The 19,065-nt window shown below is 30.6% G+C and overlaps 2 protein-coding genes across 12 annotated transcripts in view; one reads left to right on the top strand and one right to left on the bottom strand.

Moving 5' to 3' along the window:
* The window catches only part of LOC146997118 (MYG1 exonuclease), a 61,748-nt gene extending 43,031 nt beyond the window's left edge, over nt 1–18,717 (bottom strand). The window contains exons 1-4 of one of the 11 annotated variants that reach the window (XM_085816699.1): nt 7,006–7,047; nt 5,970–6,014; nt 2,740–2,899; nt 2,338–2,478 (exon numbers count right to left, since the gene is read on the bottom strand). In XM_085816699.1, coding sequence (XP_085672825.1) covers nt 2,338–2,478; nt 2,740–2,750 — 152 coding nt within the window. In that variant the 5' untranslated portion in view covers nt 2,751–2,899; nt 5,970–6,014; nt 7,006–7,047. The other 10 variants (XM_085816701.1, XM_085816694.1, XM_085816698.1 and 7 more) reach the window with 10 other exon arrangements.
* Nucleotides 11,583–15,336, top strand: LOC146997119 (uncharacterized). The gene is made up of 2 exons (XM_085816693.1): nt 11,583–11,818; nt 13,977–15,336. Exons 1-2 carry the CDS (start codon nt 11,663–11,665, stop codon nt 15,333–15,335), a joined length of 1,515 nt encoding a protein of 504 aa, XP_085672819.1. The 5' UTR covers nt 11,583–11,662; the 3' UTR covers nt 15,336.
* Nucleotides 18,718–19,065: the final 348 nt, after the last annotated feature.

Raw genomic sequence — 19,065 nt, 5'->3', positions numbered from 1 at the left:
AAAATATGATGCCCTATATGTGGAATAGTGTGGAATCAGTTCCTAAGTTATACTTTCAGAGATTAAGAAATTTTCAATATCAGAATTAGTTTTAAGAACAAAGCTATACAATTTTTTCAGTTCAGACTTATAAATTATCATATTACTACCATTATCTAACATTATTGTATTACAGTTTTCACATTTAGCAATCAATCTTTTGTTAGGATTAAATATGGCAACTGTAGTTAAATCAGTTATTACCACAAAATATATTACTTTAGTAGCTAAACATATAATGATATACACTACTGAATGAGGAATGGACCAGAAAAAACAAGTACCACCTTTTGAGTTATATCTCAACCAGTAATAACTTAAAATTTGCTGTGAATTTGATGCAATAAAACTTGTGCATGGAGATATAATTATTTAACTTGATAATATTTAGAAATTAATCTAATAAATAGTGTTCTTTTGACATTCCATAAGGAAATTTTTTATTATAATTAAAATTGCTACTTGCAAATCTACTTCCGCTAAAAATAGAAATAAAAATTTTAACTTGTTTTTAAAAGAAATACAATTTTTATTTTCCAAGAACAGAATAACCTTGCAACATATTGTGATTGTACACATCTTATAATGATTTTTTCAGTGTCTTTCAATTCTTTAACAGTTAGAGGAACTTTTACATTTTTTACAACTGGCTATAAATCTGCAAACAAAACTTAATACAAGCTTAATATAATGTTATTGTTACGAAATGTCAAGCTCGGTGAGATGGCTTCCTCGCAAAGCAGTTTTTGGGTTGCCATAAAATGGCAAGGGAAGGCATGGTTGCCACATTTGACGAGAAATCGCCCATTTGGTGACAAAATTGGTGATATGCCATGGACTGATGGAGAACCTTTTGGAACAAATTCTTACCGGTTTAGCCCAGAATGTTCTCGAACACAAGCCGAAAGCTATATAAACCCTGCTGGTCCACAGTCAGTCAGTATCGAAAGTAAGTACCTCGTCGAGAGGGCGAGTGAGAGTGCCTCGTCGAGTGCAAGATAGTCAGTATCGAGTTGGTGTCTCGTCTTGCGAGTCAATCCCCCAAGTTGACAGCTGGGCAGCAACTGCCGAGTGGGTCGTCGAGTTCACTGAAGGAGTCTCTTAGTGTATCGTGGTTAGTGCATCGTCGAGAGAGCGTGTTGAGCTCTGGGAACAACTGAACCGAAGAGTCGGGAGCCGTGCTCTGTGTGTCATCGAGTGCATCGTGAGTTGTAGCGCGGAGAGTCTCGAGAGTACGCGGAGCTCAGAGAATGACCAAGCAGAGTCAGAAGCTGTACTCTGGAAAGCATAGTCGGGTGCTTTGCAGGAAGCTGTTTCCACCGCGATAGCCTGATAACTGGAAAGTTGTGTCGCTCATCGTATCAGCGTGTTTATAGTAGTTCATCGACGACTGTAAAGCGTGCTTTGGAGCTGCCCTGACAATACTAGCTAATAAAGTGTGTTTCGATACAAGTGTCGTTGTTATTCACTCCAAATTTACGAACCCCGTACAAACGTGAAGGAAGAAAATAATGTAACAGTATTAAGGACATTAAGAATATGATCTAAAACAAGAGAATTACAGTTCAAATTTAGATTAATTGAGTCACTGTCTTAAAATTTCGGTTCCTTGACATATTTCACATCAGCCATATAAGATGAAATTGTATTGCAGGGCTTCAGTTCTTTAATTAAGAATGTTGGTCCATACCATTACAAATTATTATACAGAAGATCATTAGACTCCGTTCTACATGTTATCAAGTCAACTGGATTATTATTAGTGCTAACATGTTACTATAGATGAATAAGAGTCATATAGCCAATAACAAACATTCAATTAACAAAAATATCTTGAGTTGGTGTGGCTCCTTCTCAATCCATAAGACTACTGAACAACTAGTGAAATAATTCACCTTGTCTATGAATAGTTAATGGCCTTAATAGTCTTTTCATCAGCTTTATCCACAGAACTGCACCACAAAGTTCCAAACAAGAAATGGTAATTGACTTTAAAAGCAAAATATGAGACTTGCAGAAATCTTGATTAACATTCATCTGAAGATGATATTTATTTCACATACATTGCAATGTCATAGGCTTTCCGGCTACCACTGCATAATCCCATGATTTCTATTTGCTGTACTCTATTGGTAAGACCAAACCACTCTGGTACTGGGGATATTCTAAGAACTAGGGATGCAATAATCATTGAATATTAAGACCATGAAGAAATGTCTTCCATTCTTCAAGTCATTTTTAGGAAAAAGTGTTATTTTTAAGAAAAAGGACTACTTAGTAATAAATAACAATAGTTACCTTATTATTTCAGCACTTTTATATTCTGCTTTAGCATATTTCAGCAAGGAACAAGCAAGAACTTCATCACAATGAAATGTGCCATTATGTGTCCCAATTTTTACTTTGGGTACCATCTTTGAATTAAATGTCAGAGCTGTTCTTAAAAATAATTAAATGGTGAATAATTATTTTGCACAAAATTAAAGCATCAACAACAGCAATACGATAAAATAAGTTCAAAAGCAAACTAACCTTGAACAAAGAACAGATAATAATGAATTCTCCTAAATTGATTCGCATTTAGTTTAAGATCTAAAAATTGTGCAGAATATGCTTGCCACAATATTTACATAATTTGTGGCAAATTAAGCTTGAAAATACATTTTGCTAACTCACAGTTGAATACATTTGATCACTCACTTGTATAGCATCTTTTGCCTATCACTCCTATGTAGCTTGAAATTTTTACTAACCCTCAATTTAGTTTTGTGTTCTCAACATTTCCTTTTTCGGGATACCCAACGATGCATCTGAATGTTAGAACATTGATTTTTCTACTGTCTCTGAGTCTGCAGAAAACCTGAAGGAAACATACAAGGAATTCCTTAAAAACACTTTCAGAGATGACACAGAGAAAAATAAAAGCAAAAAACAGAAATAAGAAATCAAAATTAAGATTCCAGTTCTGATTTCTTCAGCATCTGCAAATGGAAAAACTGATGATGATCACATAAAAATGGTTTTAGATATCATCAAACAACATGGAATGGATAATGCCTTTGCTGTGCTGCTATCCAGTATACTAGAAGGAAATTCACAAATAAAAATCAACGAAGCAAAGACTTACATACTGAGAAAACTGAAAGTTCCACACTAAGCACAAATAAGAAACCCCAAATAAGACTGTCAAGATGCCTGAACCAACTGAGTCTATAGAAATCCACAACCAAAACTGCTTTAAGACCCTTGCAAATACTACTAATAAAGGAGGAAAAAAATTACCAATGATTTGACGACTGAAAAAATTCCACCAGTTGTGCCAACTCACAAAAATATTGACTGCCAGTTGCCAGCTCTGACTTACTAAGCGGATGTAAACAAAATTCTGAAGCACAGGTCAGAAGAGGTTCAATCCTTCTATATGCAAGAAATAAAGAAAACTTTATTGGAATCCAGAAGCTAAAATTAAGAGGTATTCCATTCTCCACCTATTTACCCAGCAGCAAAAGTATGCTCTAACTATTAATTAAATTAATTTAAATAAATAACTATTTTTAAAAAATATACTCTAACTTCCGAAGAAAGCATAAAAATGATTTAATAAGCAGAAATTTCTCCATATACAAAGTCAAACAATTCACCTAAAAAAGGAAAGAAGGAATTTTTAAACTTCCCATCTTTTCCTTGGAATTAGAACAAAACAGGTTGTGTCATTTTTCAAGTACACATCATGTGCCTCAATGTGCACACTGAAGAATACCAACATAGTGCTTCAACTGACAAAGATTTGGGCACATTCAGCATCAGTGTTTCAATATCACTTGATGTGTAGCTTGTGGGAAAACCACAGAAGCTCTGAATGGCAAAAGCCAAAAGAGGAACCTCCATGTGCATTTTCTGCATAGGTCCACACGTGTATAATTACCATGGATGCCTGAACTACAAGAAGCAAATCCTGGAAATACATAAGAAAATTCAGGAAACTCCTTCAAGATCCTTTCAACCAACCAAAGAATTTACAAAATTAACAGAGAATCCTAAATATCTCCAATCAAACAACAGAAGAAAATACATCGAAATTCTCAAAAATACCTCAGAAAATAATAGAACTGGCTATAATAATTAGATAAATATATTAAAAGAATTTTCAAGGTCATATAAGAAATGCAGAAAGCCCAAACTCCCATTGAAATACCCAATATACTTCTGAAAACAGCTGAAATATTTTTCTAAATTTTTTCCATGACCTTCATCAGTCCAGAAGCAATAATGTAACATCTTTTCAGTATACGAATGGAAATGAAGAACTTTTAGCAAACGCCTGTGTCGACAGATGGCGGCACTTGATTGGCTCCTTCCCCCCCCCCTTTTTTTTTTCTTTCGTACTGAAAAATTTTGCACTCTTCAATTTAACCTAAAACCAAATCCTTAGGTCATAAATTCATGATGGTGAATGCCTCTGTAAGCAAAATGCCAACTGTACTTTTAGTTCAATAGAATGAAAGCTTGAAAAGCCAGAGTGAAAAATTCTAATTATTCTGAAATAATTCAACTGATTACTAATTGTCAATACTAATAACTCCTTTTAATAGTGTTCATGATGATCCATAATGAAAATTAGCATAGATACTAGTATTCTACTTGAAAATTAAACATGCAAATAAAATAAACAAAACAAATTCATTGACAACATGCAAACTTTATATTTTCTGTTATATAACAATCACCATTTTCCTAGATACCACTCTGGTACTGGGGATATTCTAAGAACTAGGGATGAGCAACACTTGCAAATCTACGAAGCCATGCTAAATAAAACAGATCATATTCTTTCTGCATGTAAATTACTTATAAGTGTTGACAGAAATTCATAGTTTTGGGGAAAAAAAATCTACTGTACAATTTTATTTTAAACATCTAAAAATGCCAATAAACTGATGATTTCATACATAATGCAGTCATATTAGTGAGATGATGCTGATTTAAGATTACTCAGAAGAGTGTGTAGAGATTACGAGTCATTTTATTTGGAGTAAAAGACATGAAAAATGTAAAATGCCCTTGCTGAGACTCAAACTTTGGAACTTTTGACTGTTAACCAGATATGCTTTCCAACTAAAGCATGAAGACACATAGTAAAAAGGAAAAAAACCTTATATTATTATCAACCACCTCAGAGCAAGTCAGGAGGGCAGGACCCAGTCCGCAAACCCTGATGGTAATGAATTATCGTCCAACACCTTTTAGTTTGTGTGCCACTTGTAGAAACTATAAAACATTTTATTTGGAGCAGAGGGTGTGAAAAATGTTAGTGCCCTTGCTGGATCTCAAACTCAAGATCTTGTGATTGCTAGTCATATATGCTTTCAAAATACATCATGAAGGTAAGGGGTAAAGGGGAGAACCTTGCAAGGGGACTGCATTTATACATTCAATAAAGTATTCAATAAATAATAAGCTAATTCTATAAACTTTATACTGGAAACTAATTCCCATGTCATTTGAATAAATATAAAATCCTTTTTCCTTTTAGAAAAGATGGCATAACAACATATATCTTGAATGACTTGGTCATAGATCCACATATTACAAAATTAATAAATCTGTGTTCATAATGTTCTACTAATCACCAGTCCTTATAATTTAATGTAAAGCATTCAGCATAATGTACTATCTTCAGCAAAGCAAGAAATTTTTATTGAACTTTTCTTACAATATTATTTACTATTAATCTTCAAATACAGGAATTATGCATAAAAGAAAACATAATATCTAGATTTTTATAATCATAAATTTCTTGCAATCTTATAAATTCAATGCAACACTACGAAGTAGAATAACATGAAACCATTTTAATGTATCTCTTTAAATGTGCATTATATGAAACTATTTAGCTTACTAAATACTGAAATAGAAATAATTATATTTACCAATAAATGATCTTGAAAAAGTGGTCCAAACTCTAATCATCAGATCTAAAACATATTAAGAATAAAACAGATTAATTATAAATAACAACTGTGTATAATGCTGAAACTAAATTTCAATCATAAAGTAATTAACATAAATTGATTTGGCAATTCAGTAAGTAATCCTTTTCAATGCAACACTGTATAAGAATTTAATAACCCTTTTAAGTATAAAACTGTATAGCATTTTCTCTAGTAATATGCAGTACAAAGTCCAAAATCTGGACATCCAATATCCAGAATGATCTAATATCCTAACCTGCAGGCCATTTCCAAAAAATAAATAAATAAAATAGAATAAAATAACCTCAGGCCTCCCCTCCTTACAAAATTTAAGGTGGAGAATTTAATGCTTGGCAAAAAGAAACAGGCATGCCACAAATGTAATTTTTCTCCCAAATAACTTAGATTCCTGCATGTCACTTTCAAACACATACTGGCTAGAGAACTGCACTGAGACTAATAACAGTATGATGACCGGCATTGTACTGATTTTGGTAAGGTCACACACTTTCGGCCCTTGAGTGGTTAAATAGGTTATTCACTTAGGTGAAATTTTACAATGTTTTTCAGATAATCCCCACTAATTCCAATTTCAGTGAATATCATGCATTTCACATAAGTTTACCTCTTTTTATTTTTCTGGTCCTATAAGATCAGAAGTTAGCCATTAAGCAAAAAACATGGAAGGAAACTTAAAATAACAAGAACTTAGATCATAAAATAAGCAAAGCAACAACTTTGTATGCGGCGTAGATTCAACCAAGGACTCTATCGATTTTATGGAGAAAAAGGTAAACGTCCCTCTTCACCAAGAGCTAAAAAATTTGCTCTTGATGAAGAGAGACCTGTACTTGTTTACATTCGAAATCGATAACACTTCTTGTCTAAACCTAAGCCAAATACAACGTTATTTGCTTTGCTAATTTTATGTTTTACTTTGGCGTGTTTCTCTACTGTTTTGAAGAAATCAGCGATTAATCAGATGTATAGTTACATGAAAATCACAAGAATACATGATTCTTAGAAAATGAATCACCGCCTTACACTTAAACAGTAAACACTACACGTTCCTAAGTTGAGAACAGTTCTTCCTGATACATTTTCCTAAATTCAAAACCATAATGAAAGGCCAGTTTATATAGTGGCTTGTTATTTAATGTATGTGTAGTTTTGATCATAATTTGGTTTCAGAGGAAATACAACGCGATTGATTTATATATATATATATATATATATATATAAATATTTGCCAAATTCAATTAACATTGAGGAGCTAAAATTTTGAGAGCTAATATTTTAAAAACTACTCGTACGATTTTTACAAAACTTGGTATTCTGGCATAATTTGAGACGTAGAATCGAAATATGTAAAAAAATTGGTATGTTATTTCAGAAAAAGTCCGATTTTGTGTCAAAATACCTATGTTAGAATAGTGCTATATATAGATCTAATATATATCCTAAGTCGCGCTTTCGAGACGAAAAACGCAATTTGAATTTTGTCAATCGGCCCAGTAGAACGGGAGATATAACACTGTCCCCTTTTTTTTTTTTTTTTTTTTTTTTTGAGCAGTGTACATGCGGTTTGCTTTCATGTGGGCGACATGTGGGTAAAGTTCCCAGAATAGCCATGTGGCGACAGTTTAGCCAAAGATTCTCATCTCACTATAGATTCTTTGGTTTAGCTTCTTAGGATGTGATCGACATTTTATTATGCGAATGGAAGGAAATATCCTGCAAGGAATAGGAAGAAGGGAGAAGAACATTGTGTAGTCTCCAGAACACAGACTTGGTGGTGACTATTTGGCATTTCTGAGGAAGTAGGCAACGTTTTATTACGACAATAGAAGTAAATATTACGTAGGTAGGGACTTTTGTATCTGGCTGCATATATATATATATGTAGAAGTAAATATTACGTAGCTAGGGACTTTTGTATCTAGCTGCATGCAACGTTTTATTACGACAATAGAAGTAAATATTACGTAGCTAGGGACTTTTGTATCTAGCTGCATATATATATGCAGCTAGATACAAAAGTCCCTAGCTACGTAATATTTACTTCTACATATATATATGCAGCCAGATACAAAAGTCCCTAGCTACGTAATATTTACTTCTATTGTCGTATTAAAACGTTGCCTACTTCCTCAGAAATGCCAATTAGTCACCACCAAGTCTGTGTTCTGGAGACTACACAATGTTCTTCTCCCTTCTTCCTATTCCTTGCAGGATATTTCCTTCCATTCGCATAATAAAATGTCGATCACATCCTAAGAAGCTAAACCAAAGAATCTATAGTGAGATGAGATTCTTTGGCTAAACTGTCGCCACATGGCTATTCTGGGAACTTTACCCACATGTCGCCCACATGAAAGCAAACCGCATGTACACTGCTCAAAAAAAAAAAAAAAAAAAAAAAAATAGGACAGTGCTATATCTCCCGTTCTACTGCGCCGATTGACAAAATTCAAATTGCGTTTTTATGTCTCGAAAGCGCGACTTAGGATATATATTAGATTTATATATAGCACTATTCTAACATAGGTATTTTGACACAAAATCGGACTTTTTCTGAAATAACATACCAATTTTTTTACATATTTCGATTCTACGTCTCAAATTATCCCTGAATACCAAGTTTTGTAAAAATCGTACGAGTAGTTTTTAAAATATTAGCTCTCAAAATTTTAGCTCCTCAATGTTAATTGAATTTGGCAAATATTTATTAATATCTCTTTTTTTATTAAACTTTTTTGATTTTTTTTCTCACATTTCGAAATTTAGGTTCATTCCAAATAAAATTTATCCATTTTTTGCGTTTTATTTTTTAAATTTCTATTTTTAAATAATTTTTATAAATTTTTCGAAAAAAATTTGAATTATAACCTATAAAATTTTTACCATCATCTTAAAGTAGGTGTATTTTTAAGCATATCTGCAAAAAATTAGACTTTTTTATTCAAAATTTTCTAAGATATACACGAATTTACATATTTTCGAGTTTTGAAATTTGGCATCTTTTTTTTGAGCGATAATAACGCCAAATGTGGTCTATGGATTTTTGTTACAGTGAATTGCCACAGCTATTTTTAACCTTAAATTTCAAGTAAGATTTTACGAAGAATTAATTATATAACATTTTTTCCCTCAATGAATCGTAATAAATATTTATTAATACTATATGAAAAGCTATTTTTTTAAATTATAAATGATATTATTTAAATTTTTAACTATTTTTTTAAATTTCTCTCTATCTTCCTTTTTTAAAAAAAAAATAAGAGTAAATTTTTACCTTCGGCGTTTTATCGTCTGCTACTTTACTTCGTTTAAATCGAATTGTCTAAAATTGAGAATTTTCGTTTGATATTTATTTGAATTTTATGACATTAACTGCATAATTTATTTCTAAACAAACTGTTGCTTTTGAAGTGGCTGAAAGAGCGGCTGATACTATCATACACATTTTTAAAGCACAGTATATTTTTATAGAAACATAATATTTAGAATAATCATTTTTATAAAAGTCAAATTATGATATAAACATACAGCCTTCTAGAGACTGAATTAATGAAAGTTCAATGGTTATGTAGAAATGATCTGCAGCTACTTAATGTTTGGATAAGTCAGCAGCTTCTGTGGAAAAGTAAGAATAATTCTATAAACGCCACCCAAACATTCAGGATTCAATTAACAACGAGGATACGATGTTTATTAAATGAATTTAAGAAATTTTAAAACATAAAAAACCAACTCATTTTTATCCTCAAATGTATTTTTTTGCGTAGCGTATTTTCATTATCTCCTTAAAATTCTAATTTAGAATGTAATTGTCAAGAACTGAATCCTAATCATCAGTAATATAATAAGTAATTATTATGGTTATTAATAAATCCTTCTTATAAAGTAATTGCAAATATTTCAAAAAACTTTCTGTCTGAATTCAAATATTTTTCTATGCAAATATTTTAAATTTTATATTAATCAAGATTGCACAAGATATTATTTATTTGCACTTCAATTCTTACCGTCAGTTCCAGTAGAAGTTACAAATCAATTATATTTAATTAAGGATTGGATTGGATTATTTAATTATGGCAAAGCACACGAGGGCTATCTGCCTAAAGGGAGGGATGCCTTCGTGGAGGACGTTCTAAGGTAAACTGGCTCATATACACGTTATACACGGGGAAAACGCCGATGCGGCCAGCCCGTTCGCGAGATTCGAACCTCGAACCGAACTACCAATGATCAGCGTATTTACCGCTCGGCCGCTGGTGGGCTATTTAATTAAGGAATGACCATCTAAGTTTAGAAACAGCGTACCGTAACAGCAATTCAATTATTGGCGCCGTATCGTTCATTTTACTCCTGATTGGCAAGCTACATGATTTTTAATGAGTATTCGGGTTTTCAAAATCGTAAAAACAACCTTGTATTTAGCGTAGGTATAATGAAACACTCAATCGATTTCGAGGGCAGCTAAAGGTCCCTCCTCATCAGGAGAAAGAAATACCTAGAAAGAAGAAAATAAAGGAGAAGGAGTCACTGAAACACGTGGTCCTTTTCAGCACTGCACGTGGTTATAACTAGATTTTTAATCAGAGTTGCACTGGCCGCCTACTTTTACTGAGCCAGGCTATCTGATCGAGCATGAAAAATTAGCGAAGTTAAAATAGGGAGCGAGGGTTTTGCTAGTAACTTCCCTTGGAAATCGCGCTTAAACTAGGTTAGTTGGTTATTTGAACATAGAAAGAACATGGGAGCTATTTGATTAAGATGCTTTCATAGAGAACCTTTGTAAAGAGAACCTAGAAAACTACGAAAACCAACTATGCAGCCTGGGTTAGACTTCGCAACAAACAATTAGTATTTAACAATCTTCAAATGCTAGGCAACTGGTGAGGCTCCAATAAATCTCCAATTTAATATTTTATTTGTAAACATTTAAAATATTGTTGTATTCTTAGACACAAAAAGCAGAATTTAAGTTTTGTTAACTTGTTAGTAAACTACCAAGCCGTAGTGCAAATGAATATTCAATTTCTTTTGCAATAATTGTATTCACTTAATATTTTTGGAATATTACGTTTGTCTTACAAGCTTCGGATCAAAACGATTCTGCAATTGCTCGAGTAGTTTACTTTTAAATGGCTGTGTATTAAGCAGATGACTTTTAATCTTACGTTTTCAGTCAGAAAACGTATTCCAAATGTTTTGTATTGCATGACAATGCATCTTTTCATTATTCAATAACCAATCGGAGAACCGCTTGTGCTCCGAAAATAAGTATGTGTACTCAATTGTCCTGCATGATCTTCAAATTTGTCTTCTTATGATTTTTTCCTTCCCAAAACTAAAGGCCTCTCAAAGGAAAATTTTTTGACATTGAAGAGACAAAAGGAGTATGACATCTACTTTTAGAGGCATGTCAAAAACAGATCTCTACCAGTACCTCCTATATACGAAGCCAAGCCTCTAGGGTTGCTTGAACGTTCTGACGTCATCTAAGTCGTCATTCCTACCATCTTCCTCGTGGCAAAGAATGAAAGAATTTCGGTGTCGTAGCGTAGTGAACTGACTGTTGTTTGAAAGTGTAGTGTGCTCTAATAGAACATCTTTCATTTAAATTACTTTATTTATTTTTTATTATGCCACATAAATGCTGTGTTGCAACATGCAAAGGAAATTATAAGAATGGCCCGAAGGTGGCTGTATTTAGTTTTCCTACGGAAGAACAACTGAGAAAACAATGGATTTGGAACTGCAAACGAAAAGATGGATTCAAGCCTACGAAACATTCAAAGGTAAGCATGCATTTCATTTTTAAATTAGAAAATTCCTGAAAGATTAATGTCATTGAAAGAAACATGACTTGAAAATGCGAAAACAAAAAATTCTCAATGCAAGGGAAATAATTTACTAAAGTTCCATTGCATTCAACCATAGAAAATAAAACAAAGTTTTAATTACTTTCTATACAAGCATAGTTATATATTTATTTACTAGGCAGAAATTTCTCTTATCCCATTATGAATGAGTATTATTAATGAATTCTTTCAGTAATTTATATTTTCGGCGTCGGGATCTTTATAACACGCACATTGATTTGGGATTGATTAATCTTTCAGGAATTTATGTTATACAGAGCTTATACTGAATTTTAAAGTGATTATAAAATGGACCCTTTTCTCAATAACTGTCAATAGAAAATCCACCAACCTTATAAAGTTCATATTATAACTTTAAGTAGATAAATATAAAATGCTTCAAGTCGTAATTTTAAAGCCGTTAATTTAAAGTTGTTTTAGATATAAGTATTTAACTGTTTGGGTATACTATTTCTTTTGATTTAGATAAGTCTCGTTCCACCTATTTTATTTTATTTTTTTTCTTTTTAAAACTGAATGTATGCAATGCCCCTTTATTATATGCTAGGAGCATTTGAGAATGCATTTTGCTCGTAACTCATTTGAACAGGAAATTAATGCTAATTATGCAATGTTCTAAACTTTATTAATTCTAAAATCCTTAAAAAAATTATGAAATATATGTAAAAGAAAACAATCGTATAAATGGACTAGTTTTGAGAGTAATTATTTTAATTTCTGGAATAAGTTACAAGGTGTTTAAATTAAACTGTCTTGTTCAAATAATATTGCCTAAGATTGTAAGCTTACTAGTTTTCATTACATGTTAGCATAAATCCTAATTAGCCTATTAAATTGTTTCATGCATACACACATCTATAAAAGTACGAGTTTCTTATGCCAATAACACCTACCTTGTTACAGTGGTTGGTTCATTTGCTACTGGCAGTAAGTTCTTGTGGGCTTGAAATTTACATTAATTTCTTATCTAAAAACACTTATATAAGGGGTTTTGTTTATTTATACTTGTTGCAGTGGAATATGAAAATGTTTCATTGTATTAATAAGTTATATAACTTTTAAAATTTTTGAAAAAAGTTAAGAAAATTATATGGAAAATAAGCAATCTAGTGAGCCTTCCACAGTAATATAATGTCAAACACGATTGATGAATGTGAATATTTCACTCCAAAATTACATAAGAATAGCCTAAAATATTTAATTACTGCAAATAAACTGTTAAATATACAAATTCTTGTTTTTTTCTTTGTGTATCATATTTTAGCACTTATACATGTTTTCAATAATTCAAGAAAAATGAATTTTTTTAATGACTAATGATGTTTTATGCTCTTAAATATAAACATTCATAGGCACACAAGTAAATTTGTACTTCTGGTTGTGAACATATCATTTGTAAAAATGTTTAGAAAAAGAGCCAGTAACTTTATATTTGAATGGTACGAATGAATGTGGTTAATCTTATTCTTATCCATCAACTGATGGTTAATCTTATTCTTTTTATAACTGTATTATCACCATTTTGAATGTAATTCCATAACCAAGTGTTGTTTTCAAATAACTGAAGAAAGAAATATTTAGGATGTAGCAATTATATATACATGAGCAATTGTATGTTACCTGAGGATGTATCAATTAAATATTACTTATGTTATATGCATTTGACATATGACAACAAACATGTGCTAATTATTTGCACTTTTCAAAACTTTATGACAGCATCCATGGCTCTTTTTAGCCCAAAAGAGTTAATAGTTTTGTTTTAAGATTTTGCATTATTCACTCTAAATGGCTGCATCACTTTTTTGCGTTGTGCACTTTAAATGGCTATATCTCTTCAAATTGTTACCATCCAAACATTATCGCCCTGTATTATTTTTAAAGAAATTAAATGATGAACGTTTTCCACTTCCCTTAAGCAGATAGTTCTTGAGTGCTTTGCCATGATTAAATAAAAATACAATAAAACCCTTATTAGACTGCATGTATTTAAAGGATGGCGAATGCTTACGATTTTATAATTGTTTAACCTTTTGATACATGTTTATTTATTTGTTCTTTTTCATATTAAAAGGTGTGTGAACTTCACTTCAAGCAAGAGGACGTTCTGAGGCAAACTGAATTCTTTGATGAGAAAACTGGAAAGAAGATCATTATACCATTGTCATATCCTCGTTTAAAGAATGGTGCAATTCCAAGTCTGTTTCCTGATGGTCCGAGTCATCTTAGTTCCAGTGTTTCATCAAGGGAATCACCAGAGCATAAAAGACTCAAAAGAGAACAAGATGCACTCGAAAAAGCCTTAGCCTGTAGCTTAGCTGAAAAGGAAGAGTATGAACGAAAACAAATGTTTTATAATTTAGATGAACTAAAAATTTGTTTTAATACTGTGAATTTACCAGATAACTGGATAGTTATACACAGGCCTATACATACTATGATTCTTAATATTTCTAATGACAATCATCCAAGAATTCTAAAATCATTATTGATTGATTGTAATTTGAATATATCTGTAGCAATTAGAAATATACCTATTAAATCACTGAAGCAATATGTAATCCCATCAAAAATTAACAACCTTAAAGATCTTTTAAGTATTTTAGAGAAATTAGACCTATTTGCCTCAAATGATTCATCTGAAGACAGTATTCAAAATTATTTACAAATTGTAAATGAATTAATGACAATTTTAAAAGAGAAAATTCCACATAAAAACAATGAAATAAATTTTCTCGTTGAGCAACTATCAAACTTGAATTCAGAAAAACAACAATATAGGTATTCTGCAGACTTTCTAATATTTTCCACTTTACTTCACAAAATTTCACCACATGCATATAATTTTATTCGAAATTCAGAAAATATTATTATCCCTCATCCACGGACCATTCAGAAAATTTTTTCAGATTTTAATATATATCCAATAAATGAACAATACAACCAAAAGTTCCTAAGCTACATAAAATTTAAATTTCAAGAACTATCAGAAAAAGATCTGCTTGTTATTTTAATGATTGATGAAATTCATCTAAATCAAGCATTTGATTATAAAGGTGGTAATTTGTGTGGAATGGCATATAATTGCAAAAATGCTGCATCTAGTGCATATGTTTTCATGATTCGCAGCCTATTATCTGTTTATAAGGATGTTGTACATATTTTGCCGGTGAAAACACTTAGTGCGGATAATTTGTATATTTATATTAAAAAAATTGTTGTGGGATTAGAAAATATTGGGTTTAAAATTATTGCTATTGTCACTGACAATAATTCGATTAATAAAAAGGCTATGTCTCTGTTTTCCGAACCACCTAAAGTTAGTATTGTTTATCAAAACCCTGTTGACAAATCTAGGCCAGTGTTTTTTATTATTGATACAGTGCATATTTTAAAATGCATTAGAAATAACTGGATAAATCAAAAAAAATAATAATCAGAGTATGTTTTTCCCAAGTTTTGATGATGCTTCACATATTGAAACTGCATCTTTTTCTTGTATTAAAAAATTACATGAATCTGAAAATGGTAAGTTATTAAAGTATGCTTATGGTCTGACAATAAAAGCTCTATATCCAACTAACTTAGAAAAACAAAGTGTAAAGCTTGCATTGCAGATTTTTAATGATAATGTTGTTGAAGCATTATTTTCTTTTGGGCAGCAGAAAGAAATAATAAATTTCCAAGAAACTGGAAACTTTATTAAAATAATAAACACATGGTGGTCAATTGTAAATGTGAAATCTATTTTTAAAGGGGTTCATAAAAATAATGTATTTGAAACACCTTTCACTGTGGCAGAAAATGATGAAAAATATGTTTTTATGAATAACTTTTTGAATTGGCTAGATAGTTGGAAAAATTTGAATTTAACCTCTGGTTGCCTAACCAAAGAAACTCACTTTGCAGTATACCATACAACGTATGCTTTAATTGAGATATCAAGGTATTGTATAAATGAGTTTGGTTTTAAATACCTTTTACTTGGAAAAATACAAACAGATATGTTAGAGGCTAGATTTGGTAAGTACAGGCAACTGGCTGGAGCTCACCATAATATTTCTATCAGACAGGTTTATGAAATAGAGGGTAAATTAAGACTTCAGAGTACATTACCAACCCTAATAAATTCTTCAAAATTTGGAAATATTCCTCTTCGTGTATCTGATTTTAAAGACACTGAAGAACAAACTTTTGATGACACTGATGTACAAACATTCATAGATGAAATAACAGTTGAAGATAGTGATATACACGACATAAAATTGGATGTACCTATTTTGACTTATATAGCTGGATATTGCTGTTATAGTATGCTAAAAAAGTTAAAATGTGATGTATGTAAATCCAATATTACTATTGATAAGGAGTTAGCTTTAGAAAACGATGAAAATATTCATTCATGGATTAAGGTTTTTGATAGAGGTCTTATGTATCCTCATCCTGATATTTTACATGCTGTTATATACAATTTTATTGTTGTTAAGAAACTTATTTCAGATGAATATGAGCAAAAATCTTTATTTTCGGCAAATCCACGAGTTACAGTGTGTAAAATTACTCTAAATTTACTTCATGAAAATTTTTTTTTAGAGTTGAATGACTGTCCTAAACTTCATGACCCTCAAATTATTTTGAAAAACATCATACAAGCATCAACGAATATTTTTCTAAATAATTACTGCAAAAAGTTGAATGATAATCTTTTAAGTAACAATTTAAATAAGCAACGGAAATTGAAAACATTAAAAAAATAATTTATGCATACAGCAGAAATGACATATACTATGTTTATAAGTTAGTAAACTTTATAAAATAAGATAGTGACACTAATCTATTGTTTCTTATTATCTTCAGACTTAATTTGTAATTCATTTTATCTAAATGAATATTTTTTGCAGAATGTAGATAGTATGTTAAATAAAAAAATAGTGCTTTTTCTATTTGTGTTGCGAAATCTTTACCAGCTCTTTCAAAATGCATGCACACACACACACACACACACAAAGCATTTGTAATAGTTAACTAATTATGACAGTAAAGTGCTAAAGTTGTTAAGTCTCTTATATAATATTTTGTGCAAAATAGGTGTATTTATTGTAAACTAGAGAAATATTGATTTTTGAAGATAAAATACTTTGCCAATTAATATTACTATTGTTTAGATTTTGAAATCAGTATCTTGCAATTTTTTAATATTATTTTAATTGAAGCAGACATGTTTATTACATTAATTTTACACTGTAAGAAGAAAATAAATACAATTTGTTTTTACCTACAATTCCATATGAGTCATTTTTATAGATATTCATGTATTTTTATGGAGGAAATTCACTGTATTCTTATACAATATTTTCATTGTAATACATGCTAAATTCTGTCAAAACTAAAATTAAATACTTTGGAATTAAAATTTCTAATGATGTGGTTGTACATATACAGGGGAAAACTTATCAAAAATAAATTGAGTAAAAAAATATTTTTAATCCTTCCCAGCTGTAAGGCTTCATGCAGTTATACTAAACTATTTTGATATTAAAAAGACTTAACTGTAATAAAAAATAAGTAGCATCAAGTTACATAAATAAATAGTCATCCCACCCTTTTTCCCACTGTAGTATGCAATGCCATTTCCTATTACTTCCAGTTATAAATTTACTGGTACAAAAAATTCAGGCAAAAAAAAAAATAAATAAAATCCTTTTTATATGTTTTGCATCCTAATTGTGTTGCTTTCCTTTAATAAAAATCTGAATTATTTTGAAAATTTTAAATCTTACTTTACATCTTAACAATCAGGCTATATTTATTTTCATTTCTAATAGGAAAATACATAAAACTTGTTATTCTTTCAATTCTAAGAATTGAGGACATTTGATCTATTTAGATGTTTTAAAAGTTCCTACTGATTACCCTGATAAAAATTCCAGTAAATACATATATAAACTTCATATTTATCATTTGCTAAAAAATTCTCAAATAAGTTACAATGAAATGCTTTCAGGAACAAAAATTTACAAGTTACAAAAAAAATTATATGCACATAATTTGACAAAAGGGGTGTTACAAACATTTAACAATAAGAATGAAACATAAGAATTTTGAATTCCTAGCAAGTGTCAAGTTTGTTGAATTTTTACAATTTTTCTTTTTTTTATTATTGGGAAGATGCAGTTATGTATTCTCAAATAATGATCTAATTTAAAATGCCTAAATATATGAAATGTTTTGCTACCGTATTTTAAAACTACCAATGAATAAATATTGATAGATGCTAAAAAATAGTATTTTTCAAATCATTCTCCAGGTTTCTCATCTGTTAAGAAATTCAGTCCCACACTGAAGTGAAAAAAAAGCGGAAAATGACTAAACAATTATGTGTAAATTTGTATTTATGAGAAACAGAAAATGCCGTTAAAAATTGATTAAAATTAATTTAAGGATTTTTAGTGTTAATCAATTGTAAACTTGCTTAATTATGCGTTATCCTCTTTGTTAAGGAAGAAAATATTTAATAAAATATATATTCTTCAGAAAGCAAACCAGCATCAGCCAGATATTCAGTATATATTTATTACTACTAATCTGAAGTATGTTGAATTAATTTCTTTACTATACTGTTATTATTTTAAGCATAAAAATATATAAGGAAAGTAAGGTTAGTTATTTGAAATTAGAAAATGCAGTCGATGAAATCAAATCGGAATATATATATTTGCACACACACACATATATATATATATATTTAAAACCAAACGATATAGTAAGCCTTATGCAAGGAAATAAAAACTACTTTTCATTTTCTCTCCTCTTAAAGGAATAACAGCGATAAGTGGTTTCATGTGGCAACCATGCTTTCTGTACATAAGGACGACTTTAGTGACGTAGTGTGCGGCGTGCCGTGGCTTCGTTTATAGGAGGTACTGTCTCTACAAGCCTTCTTCCATTACATGTTGTGCATTCAGACAAATAGTTGCATCAGCGTAAATTCTATAATCTATTTTTATTACACTTTATTAACATACACTTTACTTTATTAACATACAGTGAATATATACTAAACCTTTTACTTCAGCATCAGTAATTCGGAATTGTTGTCGGAACTAGGACTTAGAAGATAAGTCAAATTGAATATTTCGATAATTCAATAAATTCATGGTCGA

This window comes from Stegodyphus dumicola, chromosome 5 (assembly GCF_044657685.1).
Source record: "Stegodyphus dumicola isolate Sdum_Otavi_A_Nest chromosome 5, ASM4465768v1".
NCBI lineage: Eukaryota > Metazoa > Arthropoda > Arachnida > Araneae > Eresidae > Stegodyphus > Stegodyphus dumicola.
This window is presented reverse-complemented; position numbering and strand designations above follow the sequence as displayed.

Excerpts from the sequence above, each read along its gene's own strand:
- LOC146997119 (XM_085816693.1), top strand. The coding sequence starts at position 11,663 with ATGCCACATAAATGCTGTGTTGCAACATGCAAAGGAAATTATAAGAAT. Across the intron at positions 11,819-13,976 it reads AGCCTACGAAACATTCAAAG|GTGTGTGAACTTCACTTCAA; the intron begins GTAAGCATGCAT and ends TCATATTAAAAG.